The sequence below is a fragment of the Aegilops tauschii genome, chromosome 1 (assembly GCF_002575655.3).
Source record: "Aegilops tauschii subsp. strangulata cultivar AL8/78 chromosome 1, Aet v6.0, whole genome shotgun sequence".
NCBI lineage: Eukaryota > Viridiplantae > Streptophyta > Magnoliopsida > Poales > Poaceae > Aegilops > Aegilops tauschii.
In genome coordinates, this window is record NC_053035.3 from 499,438,644 (window position 1) to 499,458,216 (window position 19,573).

At 47.6% G+C, this 19,573-nt stretch overlaps 1 protein-coding gene across 1 annotated transcript; it reads right to left on the reverse strand.

The window, feature by feature from the left end:
• Positions 1-816: 816 nt before the first annotated feature.
• On the reverse strand, positions 817-9,842 carry LOC109782873 (probable receptor-like protein kinase At2g42960). The gene is made up of 9 exons (XM_020341499.4): positions 9,525-9,842; positions 7,757-8,441; positions 7,544-7,648; positions 5,913-6,035; positions 5,653-5,823; positions 5,398-5,527; positions 4,848-5,057; positions 4,670-4,750; positions 817-2,399 (listed from the first exon to the last, which is right to left on the reverse strand). Exons 2-9 carry the CDS (start codon positions 8,422-8,424, stop codon positions 1,251-1,253), a joined length of 2,637 nt encoding a protein of 878 aa, XP_020197088.2. The 5' UTR covers positions 8,425-8,441; positions 9,525-9,842; the 3' UTR covers positions 817-1,250.
• Between the last annotated feature and the right edge of the window lie 9,731 nt (positions 9,843-19,573).

Genomic DNA, 19,573 nt, shown 5'->3' on the forward strand with positions numbered 1-19,573 from the left:
TACAGACTGTGTTTCGTTGGTCAGAACTCAAGTCCTGAAGCTCGGAAGGCATGTTCTGCAGAGCAATAACCACGTGTGACTGCATATAAAATGCATCGATACATGTGTAAGCTTTGTGAGCTCATGCTTGGCTTCTTCCAGCAATGTACCGTTAAGCAAAAAAGTAGTGCAGAGACATAATTACCAAAATGGACCTGTAAGCAGAAGCTAACAATGCTCATAAGTAAATTGTCCCTTCGTTCACAAATATAAGATGTTTTAAACTTTTTTCTGAATCGGATGTATAAGACACGTAATTTGGCACAGAGGTAATGCTTGTGAACGGAGGGAGTAGATTACATGTTCCCATGAAGTATTTTTTCTTCTTCTTTTATGTCTCATTCAATAGCTCCATGGAAGGAATCATTTCACTTTTATCAGCTCCAACTTCTCACTGTGTCATGAACTTGCTCCAGAATTATATGTAAAGGAAAGAAGAAACAATTCGGCCACCAATCACATAACCTCGTTTTAATTTGGTTGCGCTGCAAACTAGGCCTTTCTTCAGCTGCCTCCTCTTGTCACTTTGTCAGGGTGGAACAGAAAGCACAGGGATGGAACAAAAATGAGGCAGTCCAATACTCCCTTCATTCCTAAATATAAGTCTTTTTAGAGATTTCAATAAGGACTACATACGAAGCAAAACGAGTGAATCTACAATCTAAACTACGTCTATATACATCCGTATATAGTCCGTATTGAAATTTCTAAAAGACTTATATTTAGGAACAGAGGGAGTAGAAAATACTGATTTAAAATACTACTCAGAAAGGAATATGGATATACAAGACTAGTTTCCATTTACTTATTAATCCAAAAGGGATTGAGATAAGAGAACCTCTTACAATCATGCGGTCGGTCATCGGCTTTCGCCTACGAACAATACATGAACCTCATACCAAGCACGACCCACATGAAAGAAGAGATTAATTTGTGCATCAAGAAGCGATGGTTTTTTGGTGCATACGAACAGGCAGTGGCTAAAAATGACATCAAGCGGTCGAAAAATACTGGCGAAATAGCTATAAGTAACGGATAGTCTCTACTGCTACCAGCACCAAGTACCATCAGATATCTTGATACTGCTTATGCACTAAAAGCATGTCCTGACTGTCGACACATATATTCATATAGAACAGCAAGAAACAGGGTTCGACGACACGCCACCACATTCGATCAGATAAAATCATCCAGGCACCATGTTCAATGGATCACCAGTAGTCGCCGCAGGAGCACTTGCCCTCCTTGAAATGGTGGAACCGCTTGTTGTCCCTCACGATGAGCTCCCGCCCCACGATCCTCGACATGATCTTGATGGCGTTGTGGCAGTCCCCGCAGATCCTGAGGTTCTTGATGATGCGCAGCGGGGTCCTGGCCGGGGTGCTGATCAGGCCGTAGGCGATGGCCAGCCGCTCGCTGTGGTACAGTAGCGCCTGCTCCTTGGCCTCCTGGTCAATGTCGTGGAGCACGTACCTCGTGTCGGGGACGTAGCGCTGCTCGTTCACCACCTTCTTCTCGATCTTGGGCGGCAGCCTGTACTCCCCCAGCTTGTTCCTCCCGTCCAGCATGTTGATCCCGAGCCGCCGCTTCGGGGGAGGGGTCGGGAGCTTCTTGGGGTTGGCCTTGGAGGGGTCGAGCGAGACCAGCAGCTCCTCCGCCCGGTCCTCGAGGTCAATGTCGCCGTTCATGCGCGCCAGGTTCAGGAGCGACTCCCAGATCATGGCGTTGGGCTCGAACGGCAGCTTCTCGATGTACTCCACGGCCTCGTTGAGGTGCCCCGACTTGCCCAGCACCTCGATGATCCCGACGTAGTGCTCCATGCCAGGCTCGATGCCGTGGTCCCGGGACATGGCGTCGAAGTAGAGGAAGGCCTCCTCGATGGCCTCCGAGTTGGCGCACGCGTCGAGCACGAGCACGAAGGTGCGCGCGGTGGGCGCCATGCCGCACCGCTTCATATCCTCGAAGAGCTGCAGCGCGGCGTCCCCGAGCCCGTTGCCGGCGTAGCCCTCGATCATGAGGTGCCAGGAGGCCATGTCCCGGTCGGGCATATGGTCGAACGTCCTGCGGGCGTGCGTCATGTTGCCGCACCGGCCGTACATCTCGAGGAACCGGTTGTTGACCTGCAGGTCGGCCCGGAAGGGCGAGCGGAGCAGGTAGTCGTGCACCTTGCGGAGCTCCTCGAGCAGCTTGGGCGTGGAGCAGGCGCCGGCGAGCTCGTAGAAGGACGCGGCGTCCGCGCGCGCCCCCTTCTCGAGCAGCTCCACCGCCTCCTTGGCCCGCCCCTCCCTGCACAGCGCGATCAGCTTCTCCGGCCCTGCCGCCGGCTCGGGCGGCGGCGGCCCCTGCTGCTGCTGCTGCTGCTGGAGGTAACTGTTCTTCGGCGGGAGAGGGCCCTGCTGCTGCTGCCGCTGCGGGGACGGGGCGGGAGGCGGCGGCGGCCCGTAGCCGTGGGGCGGCGGGGGAGGGGGAGGCCCCTGCCGCTGCTGCTGCTGCTGCTGCGGGGGCGGGGCCGGGGGAGGCGGACCGTAGCCGTGGCGCGGCGGGTAGTCGCTCCTCGGCGGCGGAGGAGGAGGCCCCTGCCGCTGCGGCGGGTAGTCGCTCCTCGGCGGCGGAGGAGGAGGCCCCTGCCGCTGCGGCGGGTAGGCGTTCCGCGGCGGGGGAGGAGGCGGCTGCTGGTAGTAGTTGTTGGCCGGCGGGGGAGGCGGGTGGCCCTGCGGCGACCACCGGGGAGGAGGGGATCCGGGGGGAGGCGGGCCCCAGTGCTGCTGCGGCGGGTGCTGGTGGCCCTGGCTGGGGACGGCGGCGGCGGCGGAGGGGTGGTAGGCGTGGGACGAGGAGAGGGCGCGGGCGGGGGTGAGGAGGTGGAGGAGAGAGCGGGACCTGGAGGAGGCGAGCGCGACGGAGCGCATCGGGCCGGCGGCCCGGTGGATGGCGGCGGCGGCGGCCATGGCGAGGCGAGAGGCGGAGAATGGGGATTCTGGTGGGGAGAAACCGTACGGGGTTTATGCGAGCCCGGACGGATGAGATATTTCCGGGCTCGCAGATGGGCCGCGCGTTTGCGTGAGCCTCCTCACTGGGCCTGTGCCGCCGTCTCAGCGCGTGACTGCAAGGCTTTACTCCCCTCAACAAAGTGTTTTTCTTTCTCTCAAAACAAATAACAAATTGTTTTTTTCCTAAAATTTTGATTTATTTCTTTCCTAAAAAGTGTTTTTTTGCATAACTCCACATGATCATTTTTTAGGATAACTCCACTTCAGGTCATTAAAAATTGCATGAACACCATACTAAGTACTACTAGTAGTATTTAGAAAGTTTATGAACAATAAGTTCGAAAATAATAGAAAAAATCAAAAAAAATGAATTTTTTCCGTGGCAAACTTTAAAGAATGTTTTGAGTGCATGCAAAAATTCATCACAAGATCAAATCGGTACAAGGCGTGGTAAGGAAAACAAAATCGATACTCTGAAGATGTTACTTTCAAACGCATTTTGGAGCTCTGGTTTTGTTATTTTTGCCATGACTTGCTCCAATGTGATTTCGTGATGTTTGCATGCACTTCAAACATTTTTTAAAGTTTGTGAAAAAAATTAGAATTTTTTGATTTTTTTTCTTTCTATTTTACTGTTCATGGCAGGAGCATTTGAGCTCGAGATTAGAAGAATACTTTCGAAGTGTATTATTTTATACAAATGTCAACAACAAAAAATTATCTTCAGCCAAGTCTGTAGGAAACACTACTCAATATTTAATGTTGCAAAAAAGGGGGAAGTATATTTGATGATGAATCTAACGATACAACCCCAGTATTGTAGAAGTTGGTATTATTTTCTACAAATTTGGAGACCTCAATACGAAAAAAAACATTTTCTTTAGGTTTCAAAGAATTCTGAAAAAACACACACATACATATGGATATATATTACTTGTCTGCAAGGTTTCATGGCATTTATATACAAGCTATACAAAAATAACAAAAATCACGTATTTCTAGCACATGTATTATTCACTATAAAAGTGAATGTTTTTTTTACAAAGCACATCAGAACATATTTCATGACGAATTTTACACACATCTAGCATGCATCTATAAGTATTTATACACCCTTCTTGCATTTAGAAACAGAAACAATATTTATTTTCAGATTTTTGAAAACTTAAAACAGTTATTATTATTTTGAGTTTTTGGAAATTTCAGGCTCCATGAAGCCTGAGAGCAAAAAATCCACTTGCGAATATATGAAGCATAGTGGAAAAATGAAGCGAGGAAGGACATTTAATAATACAATCTTAATACCCTAAAAATCTTAATAGGTTTATTTATTGTTCAAAGAGATACCCTAGACAAAGAAAACAGAAAAGAAAGGAGGAAACAATCTGTACAGGGTGCCGAAAGGAAGCTAGAACAAAGGTCTCAGTCTCAGGGGATGATGATCACGCATGATCAATCAGCACTGCTCTTTCTCTACCGCCTACAATGCAAAATGAAGCGCAATGCAATGTCCTACAGGAAATGCTCATCATGCTATCTCTACTACCCTCGGCCGGAGCCGAGTTCTCGGGGACGCCCTCGTTCGTCGACGCCGATCTTCATGGCTGGAACCTCGCCGAGGGCCCCGAGTCGCCGCTCACCTCGAACTCGCTCGAGCTCGCCTTGGACTCGGCGTCCGCGTTGCCACCACCGGCATGGCCGCCCCTCCGGCTCCTCCGGTCCTTCAGTACAAAGATCAGAACAAGACATTCAGGTATATTGGTCAGGAAATGGTAGGAAATGCCATTGTGAGAGGAGCGGTGGGTAAGGTGGTACAACCTCCCGCGACGGGACGTCCTCTGCCTCGAGCATCCGGACGACGTGACCCATCGTGGGTCTCTTCTCGGAGTCCGGGTCGACACACCGCAGCGCCACTAGGAGGGCGCGCTTGAGAGCACGGATGGTTGGCTTCACCTCCATGTCACGGTCCACCACCTCGTCGGCTCTCTTTGTGCCGACCATCATTTTGAGCCACTCCACCAGATGCACCTGCACGGCATCCATGTCATAGTTTGATCAACATACATTCCCAGCAGCCAACAGGCTAACAAACTAACAGCACAATAGGAGAAAAATAAAGTTGCAAAGGTAACGGAAGGGCTACTAGGTTTAAATGATATTTTGCTGTTAAAATAAATGGACGCTGGCATGGACTCCTGAGCATGCATGATGCACTTTGACAAGTACTCCCTCCGTTCCAAAATTCTTGTCTTAGATTTGTCTAAAGACGGATGTATCAAGTCACGTTTTAGTATTAGATACATCCGTATCTAGACAAATCTAAGACAAGAATTTTGGAACGGAGGGAATACTAGAAATATATACTCACCTCATTAGCTGGCCGACCATAGTCAACAGGATCCCTCCCAGTCACTGCTTCCAGGAGCAGCACGCCAAAACTGTACACATCACTCTTCTCGTTTAACAGACCTGTGTTGGCATACTCGGGGGCCACATACCTGAAATGATGGCAGCATAAAAGTTCAGTGCTCCTAAAAAGCTAACTGCTTTAATACATGAACAAAATCAAAAATTTCCACAACTGAAGCCAGGTACTGTAAATTAAAAAACAAGAGTGGCATACCCGAAAGTTCCCATAACTCGAGTCGTGATATGGCTCTTCCCTGCACCCAGCATCTTAGCCAATCCAAAATCGGAAAGCTTCCCATTGAAATCCTCATCAATTAGGATATTGCTTGATTTGATATCACGGTGCACAACTTTTGGCTCTATGGCTTCATGTAGGTAAGCAAGCCTGCATATCATTTAGTTTGATATAATGCCTTGCCCAACTAAAAGTGTGCATAATGAAATGTGCAAAGAGATGAATGATTTGATTCTTACGCTTTAGCAATTCCAAGAATGATTTTCATTCGAGCTTCCCAGGTAAGAACACCGTGCTGCCGCATGGCGCCATGAATCCACTGCTCTAAGTTTCCGTTATTCACATACTCATACACAAGCATCCTGGAACAAAAATAAGTTTAACAAAGGGATGGAAGATGAAATAAGTCACAGACCATATGCTCACATACTCATACACAAGCATCCTGGAACAAAAATAAGTTTAACAAAGGGATGGAAGATGAAATAAGTCACAGACCATATGCTGCACACGAAGCACGTAGATTTGCACAATGTACATTCACCATGAAAATTTAAACACACAGAGCTGAATCTTCATGGAAAAAACATAACAAACACTGTTCCCGTAGAAACCACAAACTGCTTATGTCCTACAGAATATCTTACTGTATATTATATGTACTGAAATAGGAAACTAGAACAGAGCATGGCACTGGTATGTTCAATTTATCATGAAGTGGAAAACAAAAATATATTGCTGCCAATGATACGAAACAATTGTCAGACCCCTACCGTAAATATGTCGGATGTTTGTCAAAGGGAGATTGTAAATTGTAAGATGTCAGAAAAAAGAAAATGATTGTTTTCCTGTTTCTGTAGCCAGATATGTCAGGAAGAAAGTGATGGATACCTAATACGAAGTACATATTAAATGAACTAAAAAATAGTGAACCATATTCAAGTTGTAGAGAACCAAAACCTGGGTGGCGGGGATGTACACCCGCGCCTTTCCACCAACTTAGCTAAGCTTGCTTCCTAATATGTTTCTCAAATAACTACCGGAATATTAAAAAAATTAACACGTGTACATTGTATTGGCTGATCAAATTTAACATGCTTGAAGAAGACATCACTGACCATTAGAGTATTGATAATTAGATTATCTAAAAGCACCTCTGTTTCGCAAGAAATTTCCTATCTTGATGGCGATTTAAGTAGCACTGGTTCTACCAAGGCCGTGACAGCTTAGGCAAATAGTAGCAGACTGAATTGTAGTTAAGGATCCATTTGGTACCACAGTTTGCCAACCAAGTACCGTGGAGGAAATGCTTGATTCTGATGACACATATACAGGCCTATTACAGAGAGCAGCTGTCTCGGCCAATAAGCCGTTCATGTATATCAATTCATCTCTATCTATCTACAGTCTTCCAATCATGCCACCATTGACCTTTAACAGTTTTGATATGCTTGGACCATTTAAACACTTGTAAAGCTATGACAGGGCCCTTCTTATCAGATTTTTTTTCAAGAGCACAATATTCCCCGAAGTTCTACGATGGAAAAGGTTTTACAACATGCCCTCACACTCTAACTCTGTTAAGAGGGGCAGCTGTGACTGTTCCATTATGGTGTTTGTAAGCAGGACAGCAGAGAGTATTGTAGCGCTAACGAACAAGAAGTTGAATCAAGCTATAAATGATTGACAGTTCCACGAAGAAAAATAATGTTTGAAATGATATGAAAGTCATATTTTGTGGTGAAGAATTAATGACTGATCGACTCTAGTGTGCAAGTGAACATCAATCAGTAGCCATTTGATGTAAACAAATATTACTGCACAAATGAAACTAGCCATCCATTGGTGCAGGTGATCGAAAATAGCTAACCTGTGGATTCCTTCAACACAATATCCTAGCAGACGGACGAGATTTTTATGCCTGACATGGCCAATAGCCTCAACTTCAACCCTGAACTCCTTTTCTGCCTGGCCCCTGCAGTGCCATATCAAAACTACAATCAGTATGGTGACATCACATAGAGCAAGTTTTTGTAAAGAAAATGTGACCCTCAAGGACCAAATCTAATCCAGAGTTCCTTACATGTTATTCAGTAGCTTTTTTATTGCTACATCAGTCCCATTTATGAGTCGACCACGGTAAACCACCCCATATCCACCCTCTCCAATGATGTTCTCCTTAGAGAAGCGATTCGTCGAATGCTCCAAATCCCTCAGAGTGAACCAATGGCCCCAACCCAAGTGCGAAAATTCGGGGAGTCCAACAAGAGGAGATGCGGAGACGGTCGCATACTGAGAATATTGCCTCCTAGCGTTGCCCGAGCTGCCTTCATCGCCAGAATAAGCACTACCAGCCCTATCGCATTGGTAGGCCGAGCTGCACTGGCTCAAATTATCGGCATCGCTCGACTTTGTCCTGACCAAGTGTCCCAGCATTTTCCCAGAATCTTTGTCATGAGGTTTCTCCTGCACCGTCAAGGTGTGGCTTTCTTGAGCTTGATAGTTCTCAACAACAGCATGCTGGCGCACTTCATCTACTGCAATCTCCTTTGATACATCCGGGATTTGAGATACTGGGATCTTATCAACAGACTTCTTCGGCTTCCTCCGGTAAATGGACCAGAAGCACATGAAACCCAGTATACAGAAGATTACCACCCAGATGCTGATGCCAATCACTATCCACAGCCTCAGGCCAAACGGTGGCGTCTTGGATGACAGCTCTGCACGTAGGCTTTCGGCTGTCACCATCTCTGTTTTGGAGCGGCCTGCACACCAGGATCAGTAATGCAGTGTTAGCTTAGCATCCACTCAACCGGAAGAAATATAATAACCAAGGTGGCAATTCATTGAACACAGCAAGCAAACTGAGGCTAATATGACAAAATTGCATACACTTCATTAAACACAACAGGGAAGATAAGCTGGGATTAATATGAGAACATGGCATACACTTCATTGAACACAGCAAGCAAGACAAGCTGAGATTAATATCAGAACATGGCATACACTTCACTGAACACAGTAAGAAAGACAAAAGGAGATTAATATCAGAACATGGCAATACACTTCATTGAACACAGCAAGAAAGACAACTTAAGATTAATATCAGAACATGGCATGCTTTGCATTGGAGTTGGGATGAAAAGGTGCATTACGTTGGAAGCATACCACTTATCTGAATGAGGACAACATAAATACAGCACTAATAAGAACAGAAAGCAGCTGTGTCCACTGAAGTTTATGGCAGTCATTATTCACCACAAATATCAAAAGGGGAGGGGGGGGGGGGGGGGGGGGGGGGGGGGATGGGAAGGAAGAACATGAGGCGCAATTTCCATGTGAGGCGAATTAATTAGAGGAGCAAGCCAGGAATTGATGATGAATCGTCTGCTCCCCGACGACTACCTGCACACACAGCATCAGTCAACACATTGACTGCAACTAACTGTGAACTCCTGGAAGCTCAAGGCCACAGCCAGGTCAAGAACCTGGGGAGTGGGAGCGAATGGGGCAAGAACAGGCAAGGACGAAACGAATCGCGCATATCCCCGTCAAATCAAAGCTTTCCCCTTGGGCCTCCGTTGCAAAAGAAAAGATTCGGCGCTTTCTTCCTCGCTACCCGGGGAAAGAATCCAATCGAATCGAACCAAATCAATCTCAGAAGCCCTTGCGCACGCATTGGATCAAAGATACCACTAGGATCCAGTAGCCAAGAGCGAACCCGCGCGCCATGGACGCCTACGGCGGCGCAGCTTCCGAGCAGAGGAGGCGCTCGCCGCCGCCTGCTGCCCCCAATGCGAGCCGGGCAGAGGAGATGAGGGAGAGTGAGGAGGAGACGGGGAGATCACCTGTGGCGCGAGAAACCCCTGGCGGCCGCCTCGAGCTTCCTCTAGGGTTCTTGGAGCAGCAGCAGCAACCAACCACCCCCGCTGTCGCTATCCGCGTCGCCTCACTCACTGCCGCGTGCCGCCGGCTGGAGCTGTCCCAGCTCCGGCGACTAGCTCAGCTGCGCCGCGTCGGCGTGGAGGGGGAGGCGGCTCCGGCGCATCAATGTGGGAGGGATTGGGAGGGAGGTGGGGAGCAGGGGAGCAAGCGGCATTAAAGTTTGGGTCACTCGAGTGAGAGCGCAGAAGCGGAAGGAAACAGCTGTAAAAAGAATGGAGGGGAGAGGGGAGGAAATCCGCCGTCTTTGCGCTTTGCTACGCGCACCCCGTGATGGCTTTGGGGGGGACGTGGGGCTGAGGTTGTTTGTGAATTGTGATGATGATTAGCGGGGGGTTGATGGATGGTTAGCGTCTACTCGTAGCTTCATGATGATGCCAAAAATGTTTGTTGATGGATTCTTGTTCTGATGAGGGTGCGGCCAGGTGTCGAATTGACCGGATTATGCAACTACCCGACTTTTTAGAAAAGGGATAGGTGAGAGAGGATCAGGTGGGAGGGCGAAACCCTAGTCGCCGCCCCCATCTACTCCCCCTCTCGCCGTCGCCGGGGCATGTCGTTGGGGGCAAAGCTCATGCGGCCACGGTGGCGAGGAGGTCTACTATGGGATGGCGAAGGAGATGTGTGCTTGTGTGGCAGTGTTCGTCAAGCGGTGCTCGACGGGCGGTGTTGGTGATTCCGCATTGCGGTCTTCAATGGCGGTCTGACCTGGTTAGGTCATCGGAGAAGAGGGAGTCAGCGCGTGGTCCTGGACGAGGGCGAGCTCGACATCATACCTAAACTTGTCATGCAGTACTATGGGTGATTTTTTTTCCTTCATGTTTTCTTTAGGGAGTCTTTGAGTTTGGTTTTGCGACGGCAAGGCGGTGTTCTTGTCTCATTGTAGGAATAATGTCCTTCCTGCTCTTTTCTTGTTTCGTTGGTGTGCTTGTCGTCGGGGAGGGCGTGTGCAGCCATGTTTGGCAGGTCTAGCCAATTTAGGTTTCTGGTGGATTTGTCTAGATTCGGTCAGGCTTCGTGGTCTTCGGGGTTGTCGTCAGGGGAGGGCGTGTGCAGCCGTGTGTTTGGCGGGTCCGGCCGGTTTAGGTTTATGGTGGATTTGTCTAGATTCGGTTGGGCTTCATGGTCTTCGAGGTTGTCGTCGGGGGAGGGCGCGTGCAGCCTTATCTTTCGCAGGTCTTTCAGATCTTGCCGGTTTAGGTTTTCTGGTGGATTTGTCTAGATTCGGTCCGGCTTCGTGGTCTTCGGGTTGTCGTCGAGGGAGGGCGTGTGCAGCCATGTCTTTGGCAGGTCTGGCCGGTTTAGGTTTCTGTGGATTTGTCTAGATTTGGTCGGGCTTCGTGGTCTTCGGGGTTGTCGTCGGGGGAGGGCGTGTGCAGCCGTGTCTTTCGCAGGTCTTTCAAATCTTGCCGGTTTAGGTTTCTGTGGATTTATCTAGATTCGGTGGGGCTTCGTGGTGTTCGGGTTTGTCGTCGAGGGAGGCCATGTGCAGCCCTGTCTTTGGCAGGTCTTTCAGGTCTGGCCAGTTTAGGTTTATGTGGATTTGTCTAGATTCGGTCGGGCTTCGTGGTCTTCGGTGTTGTCGTCGGGGGAGGGCGTGTGCATCCGTGTCTTTGGTAGGTCGTTCAGATCTTGCCGGTTTAGGTTTCTGAGGATTTGTCTAGATTCGGTCGGGCTTCGTGGTGTTCGGGGTTGTCGTCGAGGGAGGCGTGTGCAGTCGTGTCTTTGGCAGGTCTTTCAGGTCTGGCCGGTTTAGGTTTCTGTGGATTTGTCTAGATTCGGTCCGGCTTCGTGGTCTTCGGGTTGTCGTCGAGGGAGGGCGTGTGCAGCCGTGTCTTTGGCAGGTCTTTCAGGTCTGGCCGGTTTAGGTTTATGTGGATTTGTCTAGATTCGGTCGGGCTTCGTGGTCTTCGGGGTTGTCGTCGGGGGAGGGCGTGTGCAGCCGTGTCTTTGGCAGGTCTTTCAGATCTTGCCGGTTTAGTTTTCTGTGGATTTGTCTAGATTCGGTCGGGCTTCGTGGTCTTCGGGTTTGTCGTCGAGGGAGGGCGTGTCCAGCCGTGTCTTTGGCAGGTCTTTCAGGTCTGGCTGGTTTAGGTTTCTGTCGATTTGTCTGGATCCGGTCGGGCTTCGTGGTCTTCGGGGTTGTCGTCGGGGGAGGGCGTGTGCATCTGTGTCTTTGGCAGGTCGTTCAGATCTTGCCGGTTTAGGTTTCTGAGGATTTGTCTAGATTCGGTCGGGCTTCGTGGTGTTCGGGGTTGTCGTCGAGGGAGGCGTGTGCAGCCGTGTCTTTGGCAGGTCTGGCCGGTTTAGGTTTCTGTGGATTTGTCTAGATCCGGTCGGGCTTCATGGTCTTTGGGGTTGTCGTTGGGGGAGGGCGTTTGGAGTTGTGTCTTTGGCAGGTCTTTCAGGTCTGGCCGGTTTAGGTTTATGTGGATTTACTAGATTCAGTCGGGCTTCATGGTCTTCAGGCTTGTAGTCGGGGGAGGGCGTGTGCCCCTGTCTTTGGCAGGTCTGGCCAGTTTAGGTTTCTGGTGGGTTTGTCTAGATTCAGTTGGGCTTCGTGGTCTTCGGAGTTTCTACATGCCTTTTTCGACGTTTTCTTTTCTGGGACGACGATTTCTTCGCAGATCACATGCGTCGACGTCCCCTGGTCCGCGACTCTTCGGCCACTGCTTGTACATGCTCCTGAGTTTTAAAAAACTTGATTCGAGGTGGAGGCCTATAGTCAGCATCAAGTTATGCTCATGGTGCATCGCCTACACATGCAGAGGAAGAAGGTTTGAGCACCCCTAGAATGTTGACGTAGTTGCGAACCAACCTGTGGTAGGACGGTTAGAGGGACAGTTGTATCCCCAGCCCACCATTGTTCAAGTCCTGGTACTCACGATTTATTTCAGGATTCCTGGCGATGTGCTTTCAGTGGGAGGAGATGTTCCCGTCGACGATGAGGCGCCTGCGGTGACTTCATAAATCTCAAAGATGATATGCCGGCTCAATCTCTCGAAGGTGCTCATAGGGGGTAGGGTGTGCGTGTGTGCGTTCATAGGGGTAAGTGTATGCGCGTATGTCTTTGCGCTTGCCTGTGTACTGTATTAAAGAAAGAATGTTGATGTAGTTTTTATTTTTCTTTGTGAGTATGGCACATATTTTTGGGAAGAGTATGGTACTTAATATATTATCCTAGGCCCTATGTAAAAGGAAAATGAGGGCTTAGGAAATAAACAAATGATACGTTTTTTTGGGTTCTTATCATTTATGCCACCAGTTGTGTCCCATTACTCAGTTTTGACACTAGGAATTTCAGCTGCTCAAAAATGTCATCGTTTCGTTAGACACATGCTCAAAAATACCACCGGACATCATTATTGCGATCTCGAATCTCTTTTGACATGTTATAATGACATAAATACTTATCGACCAACATGCCAGCTCTCCCTCTATCTCACTACAATAAAGTATGGGGCCCACTCGATCCCAACAGCGTTCTTATTTTCTTGTAAAATTATTCGCTTGCTTACTCCTCACAAGTGAGGCACACTTATCATTGAGGGATAGAGAAAACTGAAATGTGGGTTTAGGCTTATTTTTGTCATAATGGATGGTCAACAAGTTTGACGTGAAAATAACAATGTTTAATGGCATTTTTGAGCAAACATCCAACGGAACGATGTCATTTTTTTTATATATTAATGGCATTTTTGAGTAAGCATCTCACGAATCGATGACATTTTTGAGCGGCTGTAACTTCTAATAGCAAAACTGAGTAGTGAGGTACAACTGGTGTCATAAATGATAAAATTTTCTTTTCTTTTTAGAGCGTGCAAAAAAGATGTATCTGCTTGGTGGCACGGCTCCAGGTGTGTGGTGCGCGAGGCCGTCTGAAGCGAAAGCATGATGATGAAGGTGAGGCAAGGGTCCGGGACCCACATGACATGGGGAGTGCCGGATTCACGTGTTGCCTAGCGGCGTGCGCGACGCCAAGGACAGCCGGGTACGTGAGGGCCCCGAGGACACGAGGTGGACCGTCCAAAATCTATGGTCAAACGGACGCGTCGCCCAAATCCATCTACGGCTCAGCTCGCATTCACCACATAGCGCAGAGGCTGGCGCGCATTTACCTTCTTGCCCCCCCGTGGCGCGGGCCCGCGGGAAGCCCGGGCCCACCCGTCGACGGAATGGACGGGAGGAGGGAGCGTCTCTCAACGGCTCCTCAAGCGCTCTGGGCCCGCCCGGCCCATGACGATGACGCTTTTGTTTATGCGGTTGGGTGGCAAGCGACGAACCATACGTGCGTGCATGGGAAGGAGAAGAAGAATCCACGGCTCGTTTTGTTTACGTATACCTTCTTTTCGGTTGTTTATTTGTTTGATTAATTAGCAACCTGGCTGGAGTGGCAGCGACTGCTTTGGCTTACATTATCCGTGGCGTCGCTCTCGGCGGCCGGCCGGAGGGCGAAAACGATGGACGTCCAAGATTTTCTTCCTTTGTTTGACGTGCGCACCCACGCTTCACGCTTGCATGGCCTTTTTCGACCATCTAAACAAAGAGCCACTCGTCGGCACGGCAGAATCTCGCTCAAAGGTCCGACAGGTGGGGCCGCCCGAAGAAAGAAATGAGACGCTCACCGACGCGCATGTTGGAATATTAGGCAAGTTCATGATTAATTCCAGTAAATAATTCATGACTAGAAGAGATACTAGCATGCAATAATCTAGCAAATTAGAAGAACAGCAAGACATGCATAACAGCAGCAAACACGTAACAATAGCTGTAGAAACAGACATGAACAGAGGATGTTGGACGTACTGATCGTTAGCTATTATGGGTGCAACAATGTTGATGACGATGTTGGCGACGATCTGCTGCTGACGGCGATGAATACGACGATGAGTAGCACCGCCCGACTTGGACGGAAGACGACCCGTGATGACGAATTTGAGCAGTCGCGCACAGCGCTTCCCAAAAACCTAATTCGTCCTCTCCCGGTGCAGGATCGCAAAGACGAACGGTTCCGGAGACCTGCTCTCCCACGCGCCGATGCACGCCGGCGTTTGGGATGGAGTAGACTACGATGGCGGCGCAAGTTGTGAGATGAGGCAAAACCCTAGGTGTTTTTCCGGTGTGTCTCTGGCCGCAGCCGGTAGCTGTATATATATATTAGGACCAGAGGCGGTATTGTGTCGCGACCACAATCCCAAACCGACTCGGTTTATAATGTACGCCTCGCCTCGCCTCGCCACGGCACGGCACGGCCAGGCCAGGCGAGGCGAGGCGAGCGAGCGCGCGCGTGTGGTTTTCCCTTTCTCTTCTCACACACCACTTAGAGTGGTGGAGAGAACCCACTATATAAAGAGGTCCAACTCTTCTTCAACTTCCAAGGTGGGACTAAACTTAGCACCACCACTTGCCATTTTACACATGGGCTTTGAGATTTCAGAAATTGCTATGGGCCTAGCCCATTAATTCTAACAATCCCCCACCAGATCTCAAATACCCATTTAGAGATTTGCCTTCTCTCACCACTTGTTTAATATACCAGTGTTTCAGCAGAGACTGTTAAGTTGAACTTCTGCCTAGAACTTTAAACTACATCCATTCACAACTTGACAATGGACTATGCCTTGAATTGCTAGTTTTGTGTGAACAGGTTTCACTCAAAGTCTTAACCAGTACCTGACCGCCAGTAGGCTACCCCGCGGTTTGGAGCTTATACGTCATACTCCCTGGTCTCTTCGTGAGCTTACTAGAGATCACCCAAATCTCATAGACTGCGACGTTTATAGTCAGAACTCATATAGGTGTGTTCTTTCAAGACTGCTCTGTAGGACAGCATCTTTGCTAATTATAGCCAATAGAACCACATTAAGGCATGTTGCCAACCTGCCTTACAGATCTGAGCCTTACAGCTCTGAGAGTTTTGCATCTTCACTCGGAGACGATCATAAGTTATTACTCTCCTCAGTTAACCAATAGCTTGTTCTTCCCAGATCCTAATTCACGGGATCTCCGATCACAAAGGTTGGGTTACTACTATGGTGTAACATCTATGGGTCTCATACCCATCTCCCTCGATGCAATATCTATCACATTTCGTGATAGTCCCTTTGTAAAGGGATCTGCCAGGTTTTTGTCTGTTTGTATATACGTAACAGTTATTACTCCGGAGTTTCTCAACTTCCCGACAGACTTCAAACGTCTTTTCACGTGTCTTGATGACTTTGCATTATCTTTAGAATTGTTCACTTTAGCGATAACCGTTTGGTTATCACAATTCATAAGAATAGCCGGTACAGGTTTTTCAACAACCGGCAAGTCCATCAAGAGCTCACGCAGCCATTCTGCCTCAACAGTAGCTGTGTCCAAAGCAGTTAATTCTGCTTCCATAGTTGACCTCGTCAATATGGTTTGCTTGCAAGACCTCCATGACACTGCGCCACCACCATGAGTAAATACATACCCACTTGTTGCGTAAAGTACATCAACATCGGAGATCCAATTTGAATCACTATATCCTTCTAGCACAGCAGGATGCCCTGAATAAGTAATTCCGTAACTCATAGTACCTCTCAGATAGCGCAAGACCCTATCTAGTGCATGCCAATGGTCATCACCCGGGTTGGACATGAACCTACTCAGTTTGCTCACAGCAAAAGAGATATCTGGTCTTGTAGCGCTAGCTAAGTACATGAGTGAACCGACAATTTGAGAGTATCTTAATTGATCTCTCGTTTCTTTCTTGTTCTTTCTGAGTGTCACGCTGGGATCATAAGGTGTTGGAGAAGGCTTGCTATCCATAAAACCGAATCGGTTCAAGACCTTCTCAACATAGTGAGATTGCGTTAATGTAATCCCACTCTCATCCTTAATAAGTTTGATGTTTAGAATTACATCGGCTTCTCCCAAATCTTTCATGTCAAAACTTTTTGATAGAAAAGACTTGACCTCATTAATTGCATTAATGTTTGTACCAAAGATCAGTATGTCGTCCACATACAAACATAATATGACACTATTGCCCCCACCATGGCGACAGTAAACACACCTATCAGCCTCGTTAATGACAAATCCTGCAGAAGTCAGAGTTCTTTCAAACTTCTCATGCCATTGCTTAGGTGCCTGTTTCAGACCATACAAAGATTTTAACAACTTGCACACCTTTCTCTCTTCACCCTTTACCACAAACCCGTCAGGCTGATCCATATAGATCTCCTCTTCCAACTCTCCATTGAGAAAAGCTGTCTTTACATCCATTTGATGAATGATAAGACCATAAGAGGCAGCCAAGGAAAGTAACACTCGAATGGTGGTCATTCTAGCAACGGGTGAATAGGTGTCAAAGTAATCTTCGCCTTCTTTCTGAGTGTAGCCCTTGGCCACTAGCCGCGCCTTGTACTTATCAATAGTACCATCAGGCTTTAGCTTCTTTTTGAACACCCACTTACAGCCCACAGGTTTACAACCATATGGTCTATCAGTTAGTTCCCAAGTTCCATTAGAAAGAATTGAGTCCATCTCATTATGAACAGCTTCTTTCCAATCATCTACATCCGGAGATGCATATGCTTCTGCAATCGTCTTGGGTGTGTCGTCCACAAGGTATACAATGAAATCATCGCCAAAGGATTTTGCAATCCTTTGTCTCTTGTTCCTTCTAGGAACTTCATTGTTATCCTTCTCAAGGACTTCCTCATGTGATTGTTCGAAATATTCATCAGTTGTACTAGATTCAGGAATTATTTCAGAAGAAAATCTAGCAATGCTATGCATATCTTTCATAGGAAATATGTTCTCAAAAAATGTTGCATCACGAGATTCCATTATAGTATCAACATGCATATCAGGTACTTCAGATTTTACCACTAAAAACCTATAAGCAATGCTCCGTTGAGCATACCCTAGAAAGACACAATCCACTGTCTTTGGTCCAAGTTTGCGTTTCTTAGGAATAGGAATATTGACCTTTGCCAAACATCCCCAAGTGCGCAAATAAGAAAGTGATGGTTTTCTCCCAACCCACTCCTCATAAGGGGTTTTCTCTTTATTATTGTTGGGAACTCTATTCAGGACATGACATGAAGTCAATAGAGCCTCCCCCCACCATGCCTTAGATAAACCAGCAGTGTCTAACATGGCATTCACCAAGTCAGTCAATGTGCGGTTTTTCCTCTCGGCCACTCCATTTGATTGAGGTGAATAGGGAGGCGTCCTCTCATGAATAATACCATGTTCCTCACAAAATTCATCAAAAACTTTTGGAAAATACTCTCCACCACGACCGGACCTAAGACGCTTGATCTTTCTCTCTAGTTGATTTTCAACTTCAGCTTTATAGATTTTAAAGTAGTCTAATGCTTCATCTTTAGTTTGCAACAAATAAACATAGCAAAATCTAGTCGCATCATCAATCAAAGTCATGAAATATCTCTTTCCACCTTTTGTCAACACACCATTCATCTCACAAAGATCAGAATGTATGAGTTCTAGAGGTGCCAAGTTTCTCTCCTCGGCAGCCTTATGAGGCTTTCGAGGTTGTTTAGATTGCACACAACTATGGCACTTAGAACCTTTGGCAACTGTGAAGTTCGGAATTAAACTCATGCTGGATAGCCGAGACATTAAACCAAAATTAATATGACATAAACGAGAGTGCCAAATACTTGCATCATCATTAACATTAGCACAAATTTGGTTTATTGACTTATTGCAAAAATCTGAAAGAGAAAAGCGGAACAAGCCTCCGCACTCATAGCCTTTTCCTATAAATTGTACAAATCTTGACACGATTACTTTATTGGACTCTAAAACTACCTTAAATCCATCTCGACATAGAAGGGAGCCGCTAACTAGATTCTTGTTCATAGTAGGGACATGCTCCACGTTCCTTAGTTGCACGATCTTTCCCGAAGTAAACTTCAGATCCACCGTGCCAATGCCACGAACAGAAGCATGTGACCCATTCCCCATTAGGACGGAAGAATCCCTTGCGACCTGATAAGAAGTAAACAGGGAGATGTCAGCACACACATGAACGTTAGCACCCGAATCAATCCACCACGAAGATGATTGAAATACTGAAAGCACAATAGGTAAATTACCATACCCATCAGTATTGCTAGCGGTCACCATGTTGACAGTCTTGGAGCTTGTTTTCCCTCCGCGGTCTGCACGTTCAGGGCATTCCTTGGAAAAGTGTCCAGGCTTCCCACAGGCGTAGCACTCTAGCTCAGCCTTGTTGAACTTCTTCTTCTTGAAGGTAGTAGTCTTGGTAGGCTTGTTGAAAACAGGTTTGTTCTTCCCTTTGTTCTTGTTCTGTGGGTACCTCTGCACCATGTTAGCAGTAGGCTGAACCTCACCTCCTTTTTCAGTGGTATCTTTAGCCCGAGCTTTTTCTTCAACATCAAGAGATGCAATCAGATTTTCAACTGATATCTCCTGTCTCTTATGCTTCAGAGTTGTGGCGAAATTCTTCCATGAAGGAGGCAACTTTGCAATCATGCACCCAGCCACGAATTTGTCGGGTAGAACACATTTAAGGAGTTCAAGTTCCTTCACAATGCACTGTATCTCATGAGCTTGTTCAACCACAGAACGGTTATTCACCATCTTGTAGTCATGAAAACTCTCCATGATGTACAGTTCACTGCCTGCATCTGTTGCACCGAATTTTGCATTCAGTGCATCCCACAGAATTTTTCCGTCGTTTATGTGCATGTACACATCACACAGACGGTCAGCAAGAACACTCAGAATGCATCCCACAAACATAGTATTGGCTTCCTGGAATTTTCTCCGATCTTCGTCGGCCATTCCCTCTGGAGCACCAACACTAGCGTGGAAAACTTTCAGAGCAGTAAGCCAGAGCGTGGTCTTCACCTGCCACCTCTTAAAGTGCACACCGGTAAACTTATCCGGCCTCAGTGCATCAGCGAATCCAGCCATAGTTAACTCAGGAAAT

Coding starts and splice junctions, on each gene's coding strand:
- LOC109782873 (XM_020341499.4), bottom strand. CDS start 8,424: ATGGTGACAGCCGAAAGCCTACGTGCAGAGCTGTCATCCAAGACGCCA. Junction 5,528..5,652: donor CGAGTTATGGGAACTTTCGG/GTATGCCACTCT, acceptor CCATCATTTCAG/GTATGTGGCCCCCGAGTATG. Junction 4,751..4,847: donor AGGACGTCCCGTCGCGGGAG/GTTGTACCACCT, acceptor TTTGTACTGAAG/GACCGGAGGAGCCGGAGGGG.